The 24,354-nt window shown below is 35.1% G+C and overlaps 1 protein-coding gene across 4 annotated transcripts in view; it reads right to left on the reverse strand.

Moving 5' to 3' along the window:
• Nucleotides 1-24,354, reverse strand: part of SCAF8 (SR-related CTD associated factor 8) — an 87,958-nt gene that overhangs the window by 34,524 nt on the left and 29,080 nt on the right. For 2 of the 4 annotated variants that reach the window (XM_083857998.1, XM_083857999.1), the window contains exons 6-20: nucleotides 23,344-23,474; nucleotides 20,366-20,542; nucleotides 16,698-16,777; nucleotides 16,168-16,285; nucleotides 13,247-13,378; nucleotides 13,012-13,124; nucleotides 12,327-12,520; nucleotides 10,041-10,141; nucleotides 8,305-8,418; nucleotides 7,515-7,671; nucleotides 6,247-6,377; nucleotides 5,150-5,294; nucleotides 4,557-4,637; nucleotides 3,734-3,955; nucleotides 1,372-3,088 (exon numbers count right to left, since the gene is read on the reverse strand). In XM_083857998.1, coding sequence (XP_083714124.1) covers nucleotides 1,386-3,088; nucleotides 3,734-3,955; nucleotides 4,557-4,637; nucleotides 5,150-5,294; nucleotides 6,247-6,377; nucleotides 7,515-7,671; nucleotides 8,305-8,418; nucleotides 10,041-10,141; nucleotides 12,327-12,520; nucleotides 13,012-13,124; nucleotides 13,247-13,378; nucleotides 16,168-16,285; nucleotides 16,698-16,777; nucleotides 20,366-20,542; nucleotides 23,344-23,474 — 3,599 coding nt within the window. In that variant the 3' untranslated portion in view covers nucleotides 1,372-1,385. Of the gene's footprint in view, nucleotides 1-688; nucleotides 3,089-3,733; nucleotides 3,956-4,556; nucleotides 4,638-5,149; nucleotides 5,295-6,246; nucleotides 6,378-7,514; nucleotides 7,672-8,304; nucleotides 8,419-10,040; nucleotides 10,142-12,326; nucleotides 12,521-13,011; nucleotides 13,125-13,246; nucleotides 13,379-16,167; nucleotides 16,286-16,697; nucleotides 16,778-20,365; nucleotides 20,543-20,727; nucleotides 20,794-23,343; nucleotides 23,475-24,354 lie in introns of those variants that run through there. The other 2 variants (XM_083857997.1, XM_083858000.1) reach the window with 2 other exon arrangements.

A 24,354-nucleotide genomic window follows, 5' to 3' on the forward strand; every position in this document is an offset into this window, starting at 1 on the left:
TCTGTTAAAAACATGTAGGGTTTTTAGACCAATGTCAGCTTTTTACTTTTCATGCAACATTTCTGGACATTGAGTCATTAAAATCAACTAACCACAAAGTACTCAAACACTAACACTATCTATCCAGAACACCAAATATATTACAAAATAAGAAAATGCAAATATTTGCTTAAGTTTTGGCTTCATGCATATCTGCATTTTAAAAAATAAGCTAGAATCCTACTGCATATTCTTACATATATATGTTCCACCTTCTAGAAGTAGTAAGAACATTGTAACAATGAGCATGAGCAGATAAATACAAGCCTAACAGTACTGCAGTGAAATAAGTTCTATCTCACTACCTAAAGAAGGTGAAAGGCAAATTTTCACAACCTAGTTTCATTTCAATTTTATTGAAGTGCCTACAGCATTCTGTGAGTGCTTGCACATACACAGGCACGCACAGAAAAGGTGGTATCTACAAACAGTTTACACGGATATTTACATACATGTTATTTACATAAACTAACATGACTGCATGATCTTTGATGTAAAAACCATATGCTTCTTGCACATAGAACTGTTGCACTGGTTTTACAAAAGTAATATAAACCTTTTGCAACAACTGGCTAAGCACATACCATTGCTGATTCCAAGTTTTTAGAGCTTGCAGGGTTTAAAAAAAAATACAATACCTAAAACACTGTTATCAAACAAATATGCTTTATTGGAATCTAAAAACAAAATGCACCCAACATTAAAATGTACTTTTTCATTTTTAAAACCCACTGCAGTACGAGGAACAAATCACAAACACTTACTTTAGAGAAAACAGAGACTATAGTGTAGATTTTACAAAATCACTTTTAATCTCTGTGTTATGCTCCTTAAGTAACATGGGCCATTTTTTTTTCTGCCGAATTGTAGGAACATAAAATATCACAGCTTTCTCTATACTTTAAAATTCTGCAGCAGCCTAAAAACACGGACAAGATACACCAGCACCTGTTTTCAAGTATAACAATTTCGATAGCCAAACTAAGGGTAGTATCTAAAAATTCCATTTTCTTCCATAGGAAGTCTTTGTTTGACAAGCTGTTAATTCATCATTGTGAAATTAAAAGCAACTGGGGGCAACTTTATGCTTTACCAAAGAAATAAAATAAAATTAAAAAAAAAAAAAAACAAACCCAAAGCAAAAAACGTTTACCTACCATGTTCAAATTAAGAACAGTGTTCTATACAAGTCAGTTGTACAGTTATTTAAGTGAAAGATGAACATGAACATCAGATTAACTTAATTCTGGCAGACAAAAGTGAACTGCTACGGTCCAGTCAGCCATTTATCTATTACAGAGAGATGACAACTTTACAAAAGGTATCTTTTACCTACTGAGTGATGATTATGTCCCCTCAGTTTCTGTGCTTTCTACCACTGGTTCACTCTCTATATCAGCTTCTGTGTCACTCTTCTCTTTGTTTATCTCGACGGAAGATGTCAGTTTTTCATAAAGTTCTGGATCATCCTGCACCTGTGCAGTTGGTGGCTGACTTTCTGTCTCTGTATTTTCACCATTTACCTGGGGCATATTATCAGCTTTGCGTTGAGAAGTGGCCCCATCAAAATATTCAAAAACCCGTGGATGTGGAGGCGGGATCCAGTTGTTTGACATTCTGTCTCTTCCAAACCTGTTTCCATTAATTTCTCTGCAAAAATTAAAATCTCTGTCATCCCTATCCCTCTGTCTTTCCCAGGGTCTTCTTCGGTCATCAAAATCTCTGTGAGCATCTTGTTCAAATCCTCTATTCCAACTGGGACCACTTCTACTATCAAACCTATAGTTTACATGCCGAAACCTCTCTCTTTCTTCATGGAAGCCTTTAGGGCCCCCATAAATAGGGAAGGCATGGTGCTCTCTTTCATCATAATCTCCTCTCTGGCCCCAATGCTTGTCAGAATTGAAACCAAAATGCTCTCTTCGGCCAAGGTTATCTACACTTGGTCTTCCAAAATTTTCTCTTATGTCTATATGTGGTCTTGGGAAGTGTTCTCTTCCATCTACTGGAGGCCTTCCTATGCCCTCTCTTGGATCAACTGGTGGTCGTCCAACAGAATCTCTGACATCCACTGGAGATGGCCTGCTAAGATTATCTCGGTTTTCCACTGGAGGAAATCGATAATCTCTGTCTCCCTCCTGTTGAATGTTATCACCTCCAAGTGGTAGCCTTTTCTCTGGATTAGAAATGTTATCAATATTTTGTCTTCCTGGTGTTCCAAAAGGTCTTTCTGTTTGATTAAAAATATCTCCAGGAGGAAAAGGACCTCGAGGTGGTGGTGGGTGAAGAGATGGATCCAGGATTGCAGGAGGAGGAATAGGACGCTGTGGTGGCATTCCTGGCTGCATTAATGGAAACCTTGGTCCAGGCGAATGGGGCATTAGGCCTGGACGGATATCTATAAGAGGCATTCCTGGCATTCTTTGATTACTGATATTTAAATGAGGCATGTTTGGAACTGCAGCTGGATGCTGCATTGCCAGAAGTCCAGAATTACTTGAAATATTTGGTGGTGGCACTCCCATAAGTCCAGAACTACTTGAAACATTGGGTGGTGGCATTATGAGAAGCCCGGAGTTGCTTGAAACACTTGGTGGCTGTACGCCTGCCAGAACTCCTGAGCTGCTGGACACACTGGGTGGCTGCATTCCAGTCAGAAGGCCAGGGCTGCTTGAGACACCAGGTGGATGAACTCCAGCTAGAAGCCCTGAGCTGCCTGAGACATTTGGTGGTGGCACTCCAGCCATAAGTCCAGAGCTACTTGAGACATTAGTTGGCTGAATCCCGCCAGCAAGAGAAGAGCTATTGGAGACAGCAGGCAGCTGCATTCCTCCTGCAAGACCAGAATTGCTGGAAACAGTTGGTGGTTGCACTCCTCCTACAAGTCCAGAGCTGCTTGAAACACTGGGTGGCTGAACTCCCCCTGCAAGTCCGGAGCTACTTGACACAGTGGGTGGTGGCCCTTCTCCAGTAAGCCCAGAATTGCTTGAGACGCTGGGTGGCTGCACTCCTCCAACAAGTCCAGAGCTACTTGAGACATCACTTTGCACTGAAATGCAGCAACGAGAAAAACAGTTAACAAAAAATACCATTGTAACACACAGCATTCAAAATCAAATGCAGTTTAATCCATGTTCAGGTAATGCATACAGTGATGATACTGCTGACAAGGTCTGTCCTAGTTTCTATAACTAATAATATTATTTCAATCACATTGATGATACACAGACATTATGCCACAGAATTGAGTATCTCTACATAGTAAAGGCTGAATATCTCTATATACAGCAGCTTAAAACTGACATCCCCAAAGCTATCACCCATTTTATGCAATGAAGCTATTAAAATCTTTAATGAAATTCTATAGATGTTATCCTTTCCTTTCCATTGCTACTTGTGTAATCAAACGGCGTTTTTAAGAAGTTTTCTAATGGGTTCCCAGAATCAGCTTTACTGAGCTTTACTTCTTGAGTCTATGAGAAAAACATATTTGAGCATAAGCTGCTAGAAGTCAATGATCAGATGATAACAAAGATGGTTCTCACCACTTCCCCAAATTAAATTCAGAATAATACCCTACCCAGCCTCAAACTTTGTATTCTGTAGTTACTAGCTCAACAGCCTATGATTTGCAAAAATCCCTCAGAGTGTGATGCTTCCTGTAGACATGTTATGTAATGAAAACATTTCTTACCAGATCTATTGTTTTCACTGGAAGAAATCTGAAGGTCTGTAACATGTGATCCTTTGTCATCTGATTCTGGTTTGCTGATTGGCAGGGGATTAAAAACACTTCCAGCAGATAACGTTGGAGTAGCTAGATTACTTGTAACTGTGCCAACTGGTAGAACAAGGCCAGAGAAAGGAACATCCTTCATCGTCTCTTGTGCAATTGGTAATGGAGGCTGTACTAAAGCTGTGGAGAAGTAACAGAAGTGTATCACAGTAATCATATAGTGAAACCTTTGAATTTAGTTTGGTCGAAGTCAGGCTGATAAATCAAAAGAAGTGGAATTAATTACCCTCACTGGTACATTTTTTGATAATAAATTTCTTATCCTCAATCAGCAATGTAATATTTAGAGTTTTTTTCTAGAGATCATGAGCTGCGAGCAAACCTAAGCAATCGGTACTCTAACATATCTTTAAATGTTAAATGAATACAGTTAGAATACTAAACTAAAATAAATTATTATATATTATTCAGTGACTAAGACCAAATAATTCCAGTAACAGCTACAGGTTAGAAAGGTCCAAATATTGAACTATGCATACAAGTAATTAACAATTTGCTGTAACTTTCTTCAGTAACTCCATGTTAGGTATAATTTTTCGGTCTACATTATAAGCTCTGTAAGTCTTTTTCTCAATGTCTGCTTAAAGCAGCTAAACAACAACTTTGTGTTGCTATTTCTCATTACAGAAGATTAACTTGCTTTTGATTAAATAACGAGGAGCATATAAACAAATTAAACTTTTCATCACGCACAAACAATTGTTAGAGCAATCAAACTTACGTGTTGGAACAACTGGTGGGACAACAGGTGGTGGGACAACAGGAGGTGGGACAACAGGTGGAACTGGAGGAGGCATATAACCTATATGGAAAAAAAATGATAAATGATTACATGAAAAGCAAATAAACTTTTTCAGTAAAAGATTGCCTACTTTATTAATCTCAAAAAGTTGCACTGCTGTGCATCAGCAGAACAACAAATTAATAGGAAGAGGCAAGTGGGTTATTGCTTCCAAAAACAACCCCATCTTCACTACAGATGATCTGCAGGTGTATCTTTAAGTGATATCTGCCAGTAACATTCAAAGAAGAAAATCAAGAGTTTCAAACTTTTCAAAAGCACGAAGAATGATTTTAAGGACTTTTTAAATTTTTCATAAAGGTAAAAAGCTGTGATTCCCATTCTCAACCAAATACATTGGTAAAAATAACACCAAGTTAGATACAACTAATTTTAATCTAGTATGAAATTTAGGAGTCAAAGGCCAACTCACTCAGACAATAACCAGGAGCTGACAGAAAACTCTGATGTACATAGAGGCACACAAACTGCCTACAAGCATTACATACTGCATTTTGTTTTTACTGACTTACCTGGAGGTGGCTGTGAAGGGTTGAAACTCGCTCTCAAGAAGGGTGGAGGAGGAATTGGGCTGTAACCAGGAGGAGGGACAGACATCGTGACAGGAAAGGCAGGAGGAACCAAGCTAACAGCAGGCACAGCTGGAGCTACTGGAATCTTTTCATGGAAAGGAAAACAAGCAGCTTCAATACTTAACAATATTGAAGGACATTAAAAGGGATAAACTGATTTAACTGCAATTCACATCAAGCACTAAATGTACTAAAGGCTTTGTATATATTTCAAACACTTAGACTGCATTCTGAAATGCTATGGGCAAACAAGGACACTGGAAGAATTCTGGCTTATCTTTATTCTCAGTCAAAAACACAGTTTAACAGTATGTCTATACAAGAATAAAAATGTACCTATCACAGAGGGGTGAATGCAGAAATGCAGACAGAAAAGGAAGAATAATGTAGGTAGTGTAGTAATTTAGGGACACTTGGAAAACAGTGATTCTGGTGACCAGAAAAACTTAAGTATTTTAGAACAGTACTGGAAAATTAAGTTTTGTGTGCGTAACTATAAGGCTAATCCCAATGAAATCCTAAAAATTATTTAATTTCTCAAATTTCTGTTTGCACTATGCATTTTGTTACAGTACATCATATTTACAGTGATGTAATTAGAAGCGGTATAATTGCAATACGTACATGTATATTTAAATATATACTGATCACAGTGTACATTAGGAGACAGCTGAGATATGACTGAAAACAGCTTTTGCAAAGAGGAAAAAGCTCAAAATTCAATTCAAATAAATGTAAATATATTACATCATATAATTTTATGTCAGTTCAACAACTGGAAATGTCTATGCACATTTGGAAACACTAATAATATAAGTATTAAAACTTTTGTATTAAGCAACTGCATGAAACTAAAGATCATGCTCAATCATAGCAATTATTCTATTCTAAAGTATTGCAGAGATAAACACTAATGGATGCAGGACTTAAATCAAAAATATTTGATCACTTAAACTCAGCATTAAAGTTTACCTGTGCTGAATAAAAAGTCTGCCCACCAGTTCTGTGGGACTTGTGCAAACTCAGACAATACCAACCTGCAGCATAGTGACTGGTTGTGTGTAAGCTTCTGTCTGTGTTGTAATAACGGTACTCTTATCAACTGTAGCACTCTGCGTTGTTTGCGTATTTTCTTTAGCAGCTTCTGAGCTTCTGGCTGTTTCCCACTCTTTAAAAATAATGTATTTTATTACAAAAAGAGAATTAATGGGTTATTTTTGTTTAGATATTAAAAAGTCCTCTTCCTTCTTAAACAAAAAATTTGAATCTAGTATCTACAGAGACTTATTACAAATAGCCCTCGAACTTATGAAGAAAAGAGTGCAATTTATTGTGTATTTTAAAGAACATAAAATATCTTGATCTACCTGAAATGCTGTTTAATATTACCTGTATACAAACTGTTTTTTCAAAACTTGCCAAGTTTATTCACCAATCATTCTGTTAATAATTTGCAATATAGAGTATGCTCCTGTTTTCTAAAAACTCCTGTAGCCAATATATGTATGTTACCACTTGGCAACAGCAAATGAGAAAGAATCCTGATATTAAACAAACCTCACCACAAACTCCATTTCTTTTATCTGCCATTTCTTCAAAAATTTTGTACTTTAAGTGTAACATAGTGAATGTATTTCAGTAATGCTACATGTTTTAATTTTTGTCATTTATACTCAATTTTCACTCAAAGCAAGATTGTATTTTGACCTGAAAAATCACTGTCACTATTGCAAAAGTCTTCATCTACTGTTTATTTTGGTATAGGTCTCTTTCAAGAAAATATAGTACAAGTAAATTTTCATAAACCTAACAAACTGTTCAACTGAGTTTCAGAATAAAGTCTAACACTGCTTGTTTTCCTGTCTCTCTAACGTTATGGAAAGAATAATAAGGTTCTGCTAAGCTGTGCCTATCTGGACAAGTTCTAACTTAAACTTAAGACTTATACCTGAATATAAGACTTTCGTAATCACAAGCAGATAAAAATTTCTACACACATTAGTATTTCACATACCAGTGCACAAGAAGTTCATAACTCTTAAAATATGCTAACTTTTATTAACTGGTGTAAACTAATTACCCTCTGTCACCAGTTTTTCATTGTCATGACAATCAACTAGTTATTAATCTAAAAATACAATCTAGATTTCATTATTACAGTGCCATTTGTATTGCCAACAAAGAGCTAGAAAAATCTATGTAAATGAAAAAAGAGTATGTATTTCCTAAACAATAAATCATCTGAGAATTTGCAATTACCAAAATAAACACATTGTCTAACTATCAGAACTGTTAATGCCTGTACCTGTATTTACTGTTTCCTGGTCAATCATGCCACCTTCAGCAAAGCCTTCCAAATCATCCAATTTCACTTTCTCCCATGGAATATAGGAAACTCCCAGATCCACATCCCAGAATTGCTTGTATTCTGTTTTCACACCTTTATTCAAAGCCCAAGCAATCTGAAAATAAAACCCAATCAGACAATCTGGCTAAATCGCAAAACCTGGGAACAGAATATTTCAGATTTTCCTTCATACTTCCATCACTGCACTTCAATCCTCAGCACCTATTAATTAAAAGTTTTAACAATGTTCGGATTTTAAATGAACCTACAAGAATTTTACTTGGTGTCTACAACAGGTACGTGGATGATTAATTACATCAGAAAGCTGAAATTTGTTCTACATTAATGCTAACATATATATGGGGAAATTAATAATACAGTATTTCAAGGACTTACCGTAAAGTATCAAGCAGGTAGAAGAAACCTCCATAACATTTAATAAAATACTTAACTCTAAGACTACTATAAAATTTAGTATTAAGTGACCCAAATGGTCAGGTACAGGACTTAGGCTGTACGTACATGAACTATTGTCCAGGTGTTTCCTAAATATCAAGTCACAATGTTCTTTTTTTTCTTTCATATTGTCTGTTAAAAGCTGCATTTTACACAGAGAGAAAGCAGTTTACACCTCACTGCTTCATTCTTCTTCTCCACATTGTACATTTGAATGTAAATTTGAAATCATCATAGTAAAATTTTACTGTGCTTGACACAGACAGCGTCCTTAAGATCAAAATCACCTTACCTTAATAATTTTAGATCCAATTTTGTATGACCCAGAACTAAGCTTCTGAAGAGCACGATATGCATCTTGTCTATGTACCATACAGACATAAGCACATCCTCTTGGGGGAATCATCTATGGAAAAACAGCAGTTGTCTTAAAAAGTAGGAAAATCAGTTCTTCAGATTATGTAACAATAGTAATTGAATACCAATACTATAGAAGGAAAGGCATACACTGTAAACAATTTTTTGTTACCTTAACTGGCCATATTAACGAGTTTGGGCATTGAGAAAACTTAAGAGTGATACTGGCAGGCTACTTCAGTTACAATGTTTTCAAGAAGCAGCAGCAAGCTGAAGAATGAGTGTTATAAAATGACATGGAAGATTTGAACAAGGGGTGGACAAAAACTGAGAGCTACATTATGACACCTTCAGAAAAGCAGAGGTTGCTACCTCTTCTTAAGCTCCAAATTCTCTGTGAGAACAATAACCTCTCACAGAGGAGCAAGAGAGTGTTTAAAAGCATTTTTGAAGGGTAGACTCCTCATTCCTGAATGTGTTTTTTCCTAATGTTTTATTGTATTTATGCATGTATAGCATGTTTTATTTATTGTATGACATAGCATGTAATCTTGCAAGCTTACATATTATGTATGATAATTGCTTAAATCCATTTTAATCAAAAATCTTGGTGTGCTTTTACATTGATTAAATGCACACAGTAACATAACAAACATGAAAGATGACAGACTTTAAAGATATTCTATAAGAACTGCATTAAACACATTAAACTATAAATTGTTATTCTAGGTACTTAAGCTTTGTGGAATGCAGAGGATGAACTATCTACAATATGGTTTGCCTTTGAAATGTAACAGCCACTTGGACATGTATGGTTGTTACATTATTTTCCTTAATTGAGAGGCCCTGCAAATCAAAATGAGGTTTAAATGTCTGGCTATGAGGCTGTTTTTTTTCGCTTGTGAAACTTTTTACAAGATTCTGTAAAGTCACAAAAAGTATTCCTTATTAATTACATATTTGAACATATTAACACAACAGGAAAACAGTAGAAGTATTATCTGAAATTAATGAAATTGCACAAGAAACATTTTAAAACTGCTGAAGCAATAGGAAAACGCAGTTCTCTCATGTAGACAGATGTGCTTTTCTAGGAGAAAAATACTTTCTTTTAATTATCAGCAACTGAGGTACTACTCTAAACACCTGACTCTAAATTAATCTAAATAATGAGATTTGTATTTCCCAATTATAAGCATCTTTTTAACTGTCACATTTTAGAATAAGCATTTGTTTACAGTACAATTTCTTTTCTTCTAAATGTTTTATTGAGAAAGATTCTACTTAAGGAATCTTCAGTTTGGAAAGTAACCAGGAACAATGTGGATACACATCTGTATGTGTCCTTAGGCAAAAAAAGAAATTATGCCTGCTCCTTGACACATCACTAAACCAGAACAACCACAGGTTTTTAGTTAAACCCTGGTTTCAAATCTGCATAAAGTGCTAGAGCTTAGAAAGAGCCTATTTACCTTGAAGTGTACTGTCTTCAGTGCTCCAGCACAAAGTAGATCAAAATCAGGTGGCAAATACCACGGCCACAAATTTTAAACTGTGATAGAAAAGTCTCCTAAATACAAGTTCAAGCAGCTATAAGGAATTTGGGGGCATAAGCATGTCTAAAATTCTAGTCTAAAATTCCTGAAAAAGCATACCAACAGGCTTACTTACATTAATTGACTCTATTTGTCCAAATTCTTCAAACAAGTTTGTTAAGTCTTGCTGCGTAGCCTTCTTGTCTACTTGACCTACCCAAAGAGTAGTACTGCAAACTGTCAAGACACACATTCACATCAATCAAAATACTGAATGTTAGCTTTTGAAATACTCTATAGAACGAATGCAATCACTGATAAAAACCCAAGAATAGTGAATCTATTACTTACTATATAGAGAGTAAGTACATTAACAAAAATGATAAAGAGTTAAACAACATGAAACATTCACCACAGGTGTTCATTCTTCTTGTTTCATTTTCCTTTAAACAAAATAGTTCTTTCCACAGAAATAAAACCATAAAATTCTGTAGATTTTCAGCTAAAGTAAAATGAATTATAAATTACTTGTGGAAAAAACCCAAAACCCAAACCCCAAAACTTCTCTTCTACTTTCCATTAAAAAAAAACATGCTTTTTGGATTCAAGTCAATTTTAACAAAGTAAGACTAAGCTCTAACAGGCTAAAAGTGTATTACAGATGGAACTTAATACTGCAGTATTATGCACTGCATATTTTCACCTGAAATAGCAACAATACTACTAATTTACCATGGGCAACAACCTGGAAAGATAAACTTATCTGAGGCCAATCAGGCTGAATACATCCATGATGCTTCTGATTCTTGTCAATTCCATCACCAGCCCAGATTCCTGCCTTCCAAATGTCCACCCATCCTCCTTGCCAAATGTAAACACTCACTGACATGAGCTAAGATTTCTTTCTACCATATGCACATGGGTCAAATTCCTCTGTCTCCCAAATATATATGCGCATCTTGGATTTCTTGGTCTGCCCTATCCATAACCAAGGAAACATTATTTCTTCATCATTATCTTCATACGTCACATCTCCTTTCTGTACCAATCCTGGTGCAGCAAAATGGAAACCAGAGCTGTGCATTCTGTCAACTGACATTTTCAATTGACATCAGTACTCTGCAGTGCTGAGAATGATCAGTCGTAAGATTTCTCTTGGACAAAACTTGTTCCTTACATGCTTGTAGATACCCCTTTTGTACCTCATGGTGTTAAGCTCTACGAAACAATTCTTCAGATCTCAGCAAGTAGTAGTAGTGGCTGTCACTGAACAAATTTCATGAAGTAGAACACTTGTCAGGTGAATTATTTATTTAATCACTTACTTCCCCCAAAGCTTCCACTTCTTCTCTTAGCCTACTTAGTATCTCCTTTAAACTTCACAGGACCTCAAATGCTGCTGCTGTTCATTAGGTTACTTAACATCTCTGTCTCTCAGCACAGTCATGTCTAACTTACCTAATGAATTCATTCTGATTATAGCTCCTTGCCTTGTGGACTGCTGGGAGAAATCTACATAAAACCGATTTGTCTCTTTTCATGTGAAAAACCAGAGAAGAAGGGGAAAGAAGTGCATCTAAACTGTAATACAGTTTAATAGTCCCCAGTTTAAAGTTCACCTTGGAATGATATAAAATATTAATGTGAAGCGAACAGAACACTCTTGCCTTTACAAAAATAAGTTGTGAGCTGCTTGTCAGATAAACAATATAGTTCTAAGACACAAGATAAATGTAAAACTATATCAGAAACAGTTTATAACCTATCTAAACAAAATTAAATTCTCAAAATACAGTCCCTTTGATTTAAGCAACTGTGTGAAGGAAGTTATTTTTCTTCCTACTACCTTCCTTTATTTTAGTATGTAAATTCTCTGTCGAAATGAAAGCAGTGCACAGCAGCACTCTATAGAGGCTAAAACACACTTAATTTTTGAATACTTTCTTAAGGTACCACCATTATGGTCTGTCATACACTAGCAAATTCCACCTGCATTGGCGCTACATTCCTCTGAAAATCTATTTAAAAAACAATGTAAACATTTTAAAACCCAGGCTTCTAAGATATCCATCAAAGTGTTCAAAGTGTGCACCACACACTTCAACATTTTAACAATTTTCAGACCAACTGCTGGACACATTCAAATGCCAAGTTAAAGACAGCATTAAAGAAGAGTGTAACTTAGAGACAGCCTTTGCTGCTCTCTGTTTAGAAGCAAAATCCATGGTGCAAGTGTGAGTAAAAATCAGTAGAACAGTATGATACTTGTTCTTGTCTAAGATGACATGATGTACCCTGAGTTGCAAGGAACATAATAAATTAAACTTACAAACACATAAGTAGTTAAGATAAATCTTGTTCTGTCAGTGAAAACAAAGCCTTTTTTCCATGTAATCCTTCCATTTAAGCAGGTGCCACTTACCACTTAGTGTTTTTGACCGTATAGGAGGCAATCCCTTTTTCTGACGTTCCTTTTCCCTTTCCCGAGCCCTTCTTTCACTGGAGTATGACCGAGATGACTTTCTCTTCCTTTCTCTTGATCTTGAGCGTGAACGTTTTCTGTGTTTCCGCTTACGAGAACCAGACCGTGATCTAGACCTTCGTTTTCTTGGTGACCTTAAAAAATACTTAATTTTAGTATGCTGAGTTAAAATACTCTGACTTAGTAGTCTTTTAACTACAAACTTCAGGCACTGCACAGATATTTGCATTATATTCACTAAAACTACTTCAGGAAATAAACTTAATGCCATTTGGGTGAGGAATAGAATATACACCTTAAAACAAAGCACATTCCAAACGTTCTACATCTACAGTATCTAATTCTCTGGCACAGAAAGCCTGCCCAGCTGGCTAGCGTTAGTTATTTCTTATTTCTGTAACCTGAACAGGTCTTAGAAAATTTCAGTTAAACCACAGATATGGCAAATGAACTGTCATCATACCAGAAGTCCGCATCTAACACAAAAATATTTAATGAACATGACTTTTCATTGCCAAAAACTGCATACGACCCTTTTGAAAAATACAGAATTAAGACTGACAATCACAAATTGCAACTTTTTTTCAGAAAAACTTCATTTACTTAATAAAGGTAATTACGAAACCTTGAACGAGATCTTGAACGGGTTCTTGATCTTGAACGAACAGCTGATTTCTTTTCTTCTTGTTCAAAAATCTCTTCTTCAGCAATATCCTGACCTTCATCTATATCCATGTCCTGAGGTCAGACATAAAAGATGTTCAATAACACTTAAATATACTCACAATATATATAACTTGGAATCATGTTAGTATGTGTCTTCCTTTCAATTTCTGTAATAAAATTTTAAACAGTTTTACCTGTTGCTGAATATCCATTGAATCATCTACATTTGCTTCCACTTCTAAAAACTGCTGTTGACTACTCCCTTGTGATGGTGATGCAGAGTGCTCTGAACCAAAATTTCCTTCTTGATTCTCCTCGGGGCTCGCCTAAATAACAATTAATAATATACCAAAAAGCCCCTTGCAATTACAAATGTAATACTGTATGAAAATAATATTCCCACTTCCCATTAATATGAAAGGTGAACCGAATCCATTCCATTACGGTATCATCCTTATGGTATCGTCCTTAAACACAAAACTTTGAAATAATTAATATTCCTGACTACAAAAGATTACAAAAGATTAGTATCTATTTGCTAAATCAATAAACTACAGTACACACAAAATACACAATTCACTGCTTAATTTGGCTGCTTCAGAACAGAAATTCACAGGACAAACAAGCCATATGTATGTACAGTGACCCTGAAAGACCCGGCTGTCCCCAATGCATAAATAAATATGATTTTGATACTAATATAATAGAAGTATTTGCAATACCAACTGAACAAGTTAAAAATTTTACACTAGTCTGAACTCCTTTACAGTGCATGATTTTGGACAAGCAACTACTGAAAGATAAGGGAGGAAGCTATGTCATTTTTGTCAAAATGACAATTTCAAGAGATCTAACAAAATAAACTGTTCTGAGAAAACACCAAAACTAATGAATGTGGAATACTCAAGGTGTTGATGATTTGGTAGAGAAAAAGCTATAACAGCCTGTGCATTGCCTGAAAGTAGAGATCTGAAAAAAATATCTCTACGATACAAGATAAATTCAGTAACTAGAATAAATGAAATTAAAATACTCAGAAATTACATTAGAACAATTTTGAAAAGCCATTTAAAATCTATAATCTATTAGTGCAGGTAAGCATTTCAGTGATCCTCACTATATTTTAACTTTTAATTTAAAAAAATCCTATATGTTCTATCTGTCTAGAGAATTACAGGAAGTTAGCAGAATGACTAGTAGTAACAATTTTATCTTTATATTTTTAAACATCTTATAATAAGTTTGTAAAAATATATTCTACTATAATTCAGTTAATTTATTTGCCTTCTGACAGAATGTTTGGCCTCATTTTCCTTACATTTAATTATTCTTCAACCATCTGTTTCTTGATATCAATGCCTACAATTCTTGTTGCTCTTTCTGTTTTTATCTTCTGTCCTCTCCTTTCCCTCTGCTCACCAGATGCCTAATAATTTTGTTTTGTGTTTTATCTTTCCTTCTCTTTCTCTTTGATCTTTCTCAATGAAACTTACACATAGAACTAAAGAAAATATTACCTATAACATACTGCAGTCACTACAAAGTAGTTCCACCAGCAGTTTGTATCTTTTAGCTGTTATCAAGGTGAAAATAAAACTTTCTCTCCATAGTGACTAGACAAGACTGAATCTGAAGGGAAAATTTATCAGGTCTTGTAATAGAAAATTAAATAGGAAGGGGAGAATCAAGTAAATGTTCTACTCATAAATGTATTGTAAACTTTGATTTTGGTTATTTTACAATAAGGTAGGCATTCAAAATTTTTATTTTCAAATTAAACAGTTCCTTTTTAATATGAAACATCAAAAGCTCCTCAAACAGATCATTCTTCAATGCTTTACTCCTTTTTAGTGTTTAAAGACAGAAATAACTAGATATCCACCAAGACCCAAAACTATTTGGTTTGTAGCTATGTTGTATGTTCTTTTTCATTTACTACACTTAAATGAGAAATGAAAATAAAATGGAATAATAAAGCAATAAAGAAAGAGTATCTCGTAAAAATTAACTTATGAAAGTCTCAAATTCAAAGCTTAAATGGCATCCTTGACTGAAAGCTGAGATTCAGATTGAAGGCTCAGGCAGTGGAATAGATTGTTCAGGGAGGTGGTGGGGTCACCATCCCTGGTGGAATTCAAGAGGTATCTGGATCTGGGCTGGTGATGCAGTTTAGTGGTTCAGGGGTTACAGTGGCAGTGCTGGTTGACAGCTGGACTTGATGATCCTAAGGTCACTTCCACTCCTGACTTTTCAATGGTTCTAAGACTTCACCATTGCACAGCTTGAACTAAAATCTCAAACAGATGTTTGTTAAATTTGTGATCCCTTGTCTTTTTTTTCTGAGATTGGAAATCTGAGATTTCTATTTTCCTGTGAAACCAGATCCAAATACTCCAGAGTACATCCACCTGGCCAGGATCAAGACAAAATACTTTTGTTTGTTTCGTTGTTTTTGGGGTTTTTTTAATGGGATCAGGAGGGGAAAAGAACAGTTAAGTACTGAGGACTAATCTCACTAGAAATAAGCCAAGTTACTTAAGCAAAGAGAGGACACAATTCCTACAAAGTTAAGAAAGAACCTTGGGTCATGTCAAGCACCAGTTCTTAATGAACAATTTCTTAGGAAATATGTGACTATTCTTTAGCTCAGATTCTTCAACAGAATTATCTCATCAATTATTAGTCAAGACATAAAACCTGGGGGGATTAAAGTTACCCACAGTCTCTATTTTGTCCTTCCTTCAGAGACAGGAGCGTAATCACTTCATTGCTCACCTTATTCCTTCTGCAAGCATGGGAAAGCATTTTCTTTCCCATATATAAAGAGCTGAACAGCCAAAGCACAGTCATGTCTAACTTAACTAATGAATACTTTTTCCTATGAGAAGCAAAATGTACTCTCCACACAGTCAGTTGAGGGTTTTTTCCTGCTTTATGCACTTTTTCCCACTTCCCCCACTAATTCTGCAAGTTTCTGTTACATGGTCAGCTACTGACAAAGACTTTAATGACAGGAAAACTGTCAGTTACAATACAGGTTTTTTTTATCCTTGAATATGCTTTTTTAAGTCAGAGAACATAAATTACTACAACAGCCACAAGATGGAGTTCTTACCTTTTGAGGCTGCTGCTGCTCCAGAAGCTGTTGTCTGAGATGTTCTAAATTTTGTTGCTGTAGCTGTTCAGCTAATTGGTGAAAAAGTGAGTTGTTCACAGATTCTGGTACTAATGGCCTAAAATGAAAGAACTTAAATTAAAAAAGAAAAAAAAAAAAAGCCTACACTTTTTCTCTTTGTTTAAAAACAGTTAGTAAATAAGTCTTCACAACTGGGTTTCTGTTTAACTAAAATGTAAAATAATGATCACAATGGAGCTAGGTCCACCTTCTAATATCATCACAGTCCCATCAACTCTGTAAATATACCTATAAAAACAAAGGACATGCTAGCTTTATTCTAAAGTCAAAAAATATTCTGGCACACAAACTTAAGAGTAAAATGTGTATGTTAATTTAGAAAACTGTCTCTTCCTACTGTTTTAGTGTACTTGTGTTCTGAAATCAGTATTTGCCTTACTTAATCCTAATTTTCAATTGGCAGCTGACAAATTTTACCATTTTCCATGAGAAAAATAGCTTGGTCTTACAATTGAGAAGAGGGAGTTTCCTTTTTAGGCTCTTCATTTTGTTCAGATTCTTCCCCAAAGTCAAACCTGTCCATCAGCTTCTAGAAGAAAACAAAGTTAGCATTACTGGAGACTCCTTATATGTGCCTTTATGTATATTTCCTTTTCAATAGGAAGATGCTTTTATTTCTCAACTTAAAAAAGCAACAAAAAAAAGTTTGGCAAATAACCTGAATAGAAAATTAAATGTCATACTGCTATTGCTACCAAACTTTTGAGTGCATCAAATCTTGGCCCAGCTTTCCTGAGCTCTGTTGCAACAACTACATGTTCTTTCCACAGTAACTAAGAGCTACTTTGGAGTAAAGCTGAAATAAAGATTAATTTTGTGTAATGGTACCTTTAATTAGAAGAAATTACTACGAAGAGGCCAACTATTCAATCCTTTGGTAATCATCAAACTGCTCTGCTCATATCAAGAGAAGACCTACAGCTTGATTACTTCACAAAGAATTACTGTTTTTTCACACACACGTGTCATTTAGACAACCTGAATTCCTTCAAATATACTGCTCCTTGAAAACAACTTCTCACATAGTCTGCAAAAAAAAATCAAAGCAAGCAGTTATCATGTAAGAGGAATAATCCTTCTAATGGATAAAAAGAAAGGAATCTGACAAGGAGGCGAACTTGGATAAACTTCCTGTGTTATCGGTGAAGATGTCTACACTGGAGTTCTGCTTAAGTAAAAAAGTTTGTCCATCAACTTTAAAAAGCTCAGAAGTATTTTAGTAGCACTTTACTTTCTTGAAGAGAAAAACCAAGGAACAAGCAAAAGAAATACAACAGATATTATTTGTCAGTGAGATTGCCTTTTTTTCACTATCTAATGATAGAGCCATGCTATTAAAGCCATGCCTGTGGATCTTTACACACCTTGAAAGTTTTCTGAAAAGCAGAGCTAATGCTACACTAGCAACCATCATAACTTCTTCTCAAACCTTAATCTCACGAGAAAAAAACCAAGAGGATGAGAACATATGCCAGTCATTTTGAAATACTAAGGTAAAAACATCTTCAGCAATAAGTCACGATAATTCAGTAACCCATTTTCTTTCTCAGGATAATCTATTTACTCTCAATTACTGGAGTTCAACAAGAACAACAAAGCATAAGCTAATTAGAAGATGGATCAATCACTGATCAATTGAGAATTTTTAGAACTACTTTTCTCAATATAATATTTATGAAAGCGGGACTGAATATCTCTGAGAATGTCAGTCTCAGAGACTGAATGTCTCTGAGAAAACACAACAGAAACACAGACCATCAAGCTAATGTGAGATGGGATGTCAAAATCAAGAACAACTTTCACCATGTATGTCTAATCCATTTACAGCAAGGTGACTGCCTTTTTTGTTTGGACTGTTAGAATATTTTCCAGTGAGGCACTTATAAAATGCTGCTGCTCTGAAAAAAAATTTTGCATTTTAGAAAAACAACCTCAAACTTAAAATACTAATAATCATCATGTATCTTCCATCATGACAAAGCAGGAAGGAAAATAACTGAATATGTACTATTTATAGGGCTAAAAAAACATAAATAGAAACTAGTAACCAGTTCATGACAAACAAAACAAACATTTAGATTAACCAAGGCCAGAGAAAACAAGAGAACTCTCAGCCAAGACAGGTAAACGTGCAGCATGATTTTTGTTTACATCTGGTTTAAGTAACATCGGACATACTGAAATGAAAAATCTGAACTGAAAGAGCTCGATTTTTACATAGTTTGTAGAAGAATACTCTCTAAAGTAGAGTAATAGAAATTAAACCAAATTAAATACTAGGATACCAAATTTAATGTTATACACACACACATATATAAAAAGGACAGAACCTTCCCTTTGTGCTACATATGTTACTTTAATTACCTAAGAAGAAAATATGTTCTTAAAAAGCAACAGAAAGGATTAAAGACATAAAAAAAGCTGTTTATTAGAAAGGAAACAATTTTTTTCATCAGAATAAGGATATTCTCTTTGGAAATTAAAATAAAAGGAGTAGGGTAAATGCATAGGAAATGTTTTCCACTGTTTTTTACTGTGACACAAGTATTTGGTTCTGTAGCAAGATCAGAAAACATGCCCATGTAATGTTGCCAAAAAAATTTTTCACATAATGCAGATTAATTTGCACACTTAAGTAACACAAGATACTACAGACTGAAGAGATTGAAAACAAAGGATTGGAAGAACTGCCAAAATAGGACTTTTTTAAAAAAAATATGGATATTTATGCATTCATCAAAATTATTTTCTTGCACTGTTTATATTTGTTATCAAATTCACAAACATGATGTCATGGAATGAAAACTATGCTTCAGTTTCCTTTGGATCACATTACTAATAAATGTTTTTTTAACATAAAAGCTGCCCTTTCTTTTATGTCTGTATACAAACATCTCATCAGAATGTGAATTCCTACAATTTATTTCATTTAAGCTGTCCAAAATTCAAGAGAGCCACATCTATGAATATACAAATCCATGGAGATGCTGGAATTAAAGTCTGCAGAATAATGCGGTACTATAAAATACTTTCTGTATGTAAATATTACAGCAGTCCCTATCAACTGATGCATTCATTCCCTGGGATTACACCCTTCTCAAGTTGATAGTTACAGCTGTAGTATAGCACAAGCATAGGTGATTCTTTTCTTGACTTATTTTTACAGCTGCATTACTTTCAATAAAAAGAGATTATCTGAAGGAAAAATAAAAAGGGTTTTTTTGCTTCTCTAACTTTTTTATTCTTACTATTTATTCACTCCAGAACAATCCTACAGAGATTATGAACACACAAACTGTTTCTTCCAAAGATAATAGAACAATGTTTATTTATTTCTTCAGTTAGTTGGTAATAATTCTTTGAACAGAAGTTCTTCCTTTTCTTTATTATAGGTATTATACTACTATGACTGGAATTGGTTTTTGCTACCTGGCATGCAACTATATTAGTATTCGTAAATTCCTGTGTTCTGGTTTTGTTTATAGTTTGGTTCTGGGGTTCTTGTCTTTTTTTTTTTTTTTTTTTTTTTTTGGGGGAGTTGGGGAGGGGTGGTTAGTGTTTGGGATTTTTGGTGGGTTTTGGTTTTTTTTGCCACAGAAGTTTGTCTACAGGCTTATTTATTCACTTACATCATTTTGTGGCTAAGATTAAAGTTTTCTTGGAACGTACTTCATAATGCAAAAAATTACAAATACAACTTTTTACTCTTCTGAGAAAACAGTGTATATTAATTCCTGAATATTTTCCATTTATTACCTTGTAAGAAACAATTCTCATTGCTGTATTACAAAGGCTGGGAAAAAATATGTAACAATGGCTTAACTTTGTTAAATTGTAAACCAAGTCCATTACCATATTGAATAACTTTTAACCATATTGAATAACTTCCAACCCCAGCTATTCTACAAGGTGCTATTTAGCACTAAACTCATATAAAACTAGTATTTTCATTTACAGTACTGTCTAGACAGTTTTTTTGTATTTTTAAGCTGTAGCACTTTATAGTATATTAATGTATTTTTAAAATGCCCAAAGTCAAACAATAAAATCTAGAAGAACTTCTCACATATATTTTAAAAATAAATACTTTTTCCAATTTCTTTTATTCTACTTCTACCTTATTAAAAGAGACACTCTGTTCCAGTGGATTAAGTGTGTTAGCAGCAGCAGCTGCAGCTGTGAGTTGTGCTGTGAGGGCCTGTAACTGGACGACAAGACCCGCATCCAGGGCTTGAAGTAGCGAAGGCTGAGGTTTCTGCTGCTGTATCTGCAGTGTCTGTATCAACTGCTGAAGCTAAAAGAGAAAAGATAACAAATACATTGAACAAGATTTTTTAAAAGCAAAAAAAACAAAGTACGAAGTAGACTTTTCCCCTTCCACTTACTAAAAAAACTCCCAGGAATGAAGTATCATCTAACCTATGGCTATTATTTTGTCTTAATTTGTTTTCATTTACAGCAAATTTTGTTCCCACTTACTGGCTAATTTGTTTTCTGGGGCTGATAAGATAGGCAGATGCTTCTTCTTCCTAACTTGCTCTGACAGGTTGCATGATGATGCCAGTCACCACTCAGGATTTCCTGCTTTCTAGGGTTCCCCCTCTTCTGTTTCTCCAGTTTGATTCCTTTTGACCTGAAAAAAATCTGTTAGCCTACTCCAGCTTCCTAAGGGCCCACCTATAGTAGGATAATCTGTGTCCTGTAACAACATCTGTACAGAGAAAAGAACTGCTCTGTGGCAAGCTCCACTTTATGCCAATGCAACCTGTTCATAGGGAGAGCTTGCACCAGTGTCTCTGCACAAGCCACAAGTGAAATCTCATGGTAAAACTCAGGTGTGGGTTGATAGAATACAGTTCTCTTGCTATGTTAATGAAACATAAAAAGCAAATGTACAAACCAATCACTTGGTCTATCTTGATTTTCTTACTTCAAATTTCTATCTGTAGATAATCTTCTAGAGAAGCTGTCCTAATGAGGAAATAAAAGGCTTTTTTCATGTGGAGATCAGTTTATCTGTTGGATAGGGATGCTTCCACAAAATTTTGCAGATTTGCCTTAAGAAATATTAACTCTATGGAAAGAAGATCTCCTAAATCACTGTGGAATTAGAGGAAGCAGTTCTTTGACATTCCTCCTGATAAATCCCTAGAGTCTTATCTTTAAATATTTGTGGAAAAAAGGTTGAGCATATTCAGGTAGTTCAAACTTGCTGACATAAGTCCCTGATTACCCTTACCTTCAACTCATATAGGTTTCCCCACTGAACCCTCAAAGGGTTCAACCCCTCCCTTCACTAGAAACTTTGTAAACCGATTAGGTTGAATTTCTTTTCCACAACGCATCAAAAATGTGTGACCCTTTTTCAATATTGTTTTAGAGTTATTTTCTGATAGTGTGAAACAATTTTCCCTGTTCTTTTAAAAAGTTATACAGATTTCTTACACAGCAGAGCCTCTGAAAAGGCTTCAATTGTTCTACCTCAGCAAGAGCTTTCCCTGATTACTGCAATAGGCAAAGCTGAAGAGTTCTCCCCTTGCCCTCTTTTGTCTGATACCACTGCTCCAGCCTGTGCATTGCTCTCAGTAGGAAGGAATCAAACTGAAGAGGCAGAGATGGAGACCCTAGAGTGAAAAAATCCTGCGTGGGCACCATTCTTGCTGTTTTCACATTCTTGTTGGTCACATCTTTCTTAGTTAGCCCTCTCTTATGCCTAGACTCTCCATTTACCTGCATGCATTCTCACCCATAAAACACAACTGTAGGATTAAATCAAGGTCTTTGGAGCTGGGGAGGCAGGGGGTGGTTGTGGCAGATGGAATGGTTTGGAGAACAAGGAAAGAGATGGACAGGATGTAGGCAAATACCATAGTTCCTCTATCAATCCTAGACATCTGCACGTACATATTTATTGTGCACCCAGTCTGTCTCTTCTCTTCTGCTTAAGACTATTTTGAGTTAAATATCCAAATGTTATTTCTTTGTGATATACTTTCTTTAAAATTCGAATTCCCTTCTCTATTTGTTTTTTTTCTCTTGTTTCATTTTCTTTTTCTATATTCTCTAAGCAACAATCTTTAAAAGTACCTCACTGACTTTCCACATATTTACCACTCCCATTTCATATCCTTTCCTTGTTTAAGAGCTTGTCCACTATTTTTTTGTTCATATTTCACAAAGCACCCCACAAACTCATTGTGCTTCACTTTTCAGTGATTTTGTTTCTTCCAAAGTAATCAGATAAAAATATTCCCTCAGTTGACTTACGAATAATTACAGACAATTCTAGTTAGCTAAATACTGTAAAAAACAGAGCTTTCACTGGCCACTGCTTCTCATTCATATGTATGAGATTTTTGTTTAGTATGCCAGCAGGTAAAACCACTTCAGTCCAAATAAAAATCATAGCTCTAGCACAGACTGAAAAATTATCTACATTTTTACAGAAAGCCAATTGTGTCTGCTTAACTTGTGTATCTGCAGGTTATGAGGACAAGCAGTTCTTGTTATGCTGGACATCAAGACATTTTTGCAGTTGAGCATTTAAAAACTGAAGAACATAATAACTTCCAAAATCTTATTTTTGAATGCTACAAAATAAAATCTATGTTTAGATGGAAAGATAAAAAGTGAAATCAATACATAGTACACTTCCCGAAGAAGTTTGCTCCCATTCTGTAATTCTGCACCATGTTTAGCTTTTCTTCAGACATTCAACAGAGACATATGCTTTAAGTTGCATTCTATTTTATATCTCTATCCACAAAACCTTATTGTTGTTCTTGATTTAGTCATCTGCAGTAAATCTGTACTTATCATCTATATAGACAAGTATGTATTACAGACCATCTTATCTGAAAATCACCTTCTAAGACACTTTTAAGGCTCTAAAGGTGCTGGCTTTAAACAGGGCTACAAAAGGTAACATGGAGTGTTAATTGACCTGGAACTTACTTGTGATGAACAATCTCATGGGAAAGTTAACATGGACACTAGATATAAATAAAAGAGAGCTCAGGAAAGTATTCCTTACCTGTACCTTAAAGACACAAAGTATCAGACAGTCTACAGTGTAACTGTCTACAAAATAGTTACCTGTTGGCCTTGAGGACTCTGTAAAATCTGTGCAACAGCAGCCAGGGTGTCTGTGTTAGCAATCTGAGATACCCAAGGATCAGGTAAACTCTGCGCCACATTGGCTGGGGTAACTGGAGTCACAGGTGTACCTAAAAAATAGAAAAATCGATATGCCAAAATATTTTAACACAGAAACTAAAAATAGAGAAGAAAAAAACCTGCTGTTATTAAACACTGAGAAAACACATAAATTGAAACCACTTTTCTGACATATACGTAGAGCACACAGAAATAACACAGACTCACATCGACATTCCTCAAGTAGCAGAATTGCTTTGTGTTAGTGTAGTTCACAGTTCTTTTCACTATCGACCTATTGGGACTACTAACAAAAACACTGATGAAGGCAAAACAAATAGGTTTCACATAGTATTCCAAAATATTCAGTGGAAACTACATATACCAAAAAAAAATTGTTAGCAATCTACTTGTCTGCTAGTCCGAATCTCATTGGACTTGCACTTTATCCCAAGGAGGAGTCTTAAAGATTCTACTAAAAATTTCAACCTGCATCAGCTGGATTCATGAGGATTGTTTGCTTTATTTTTTTTCTCAAGAGAAACACTCAGACTAAATCAGCACTCTGATAATTAGTTTCATGCCAAGAATCCTCCATACTTGCAAATACTTTTGCATTTATGGCTCAGAAGTAGAGATACACCAATGAATGCTAAATATGACTAGATTAGAGTTAGTTTTAAAAGTCAATTTGCATCAGAAGTTAAGACTTACGATTCCAACGATTTAATATAGTCATACTACAGAAAAATAAAAAAATATTGAGATGGGAGATGCAGAAAAGGCACTCCAAGATCTGAAAATCTCACATATTTGCTTTGCCAATGAAAACCAAGGTGAATTTGTCCATCTCATTGCTTTTAAGCATGGGATCAGCATGATGCATTACAAAAGCAGGTGCCAAAAGCCATTCCTATCTGGCCAGTTTCCCAAATATCCCAACCTCAAAAG

The sequence above is a fragment of the Zosterops lateralis genome, assembly GCF_965231275.1.
Source record: "Zosterops lateralis genome assembly, chromosome: 3".
Lineage (NCBI taxonomy): Eukaryota > Metazoa > Chordata > Aves > Passeriformes > Zosteropidae > Zosterops > Zosterops lateralis.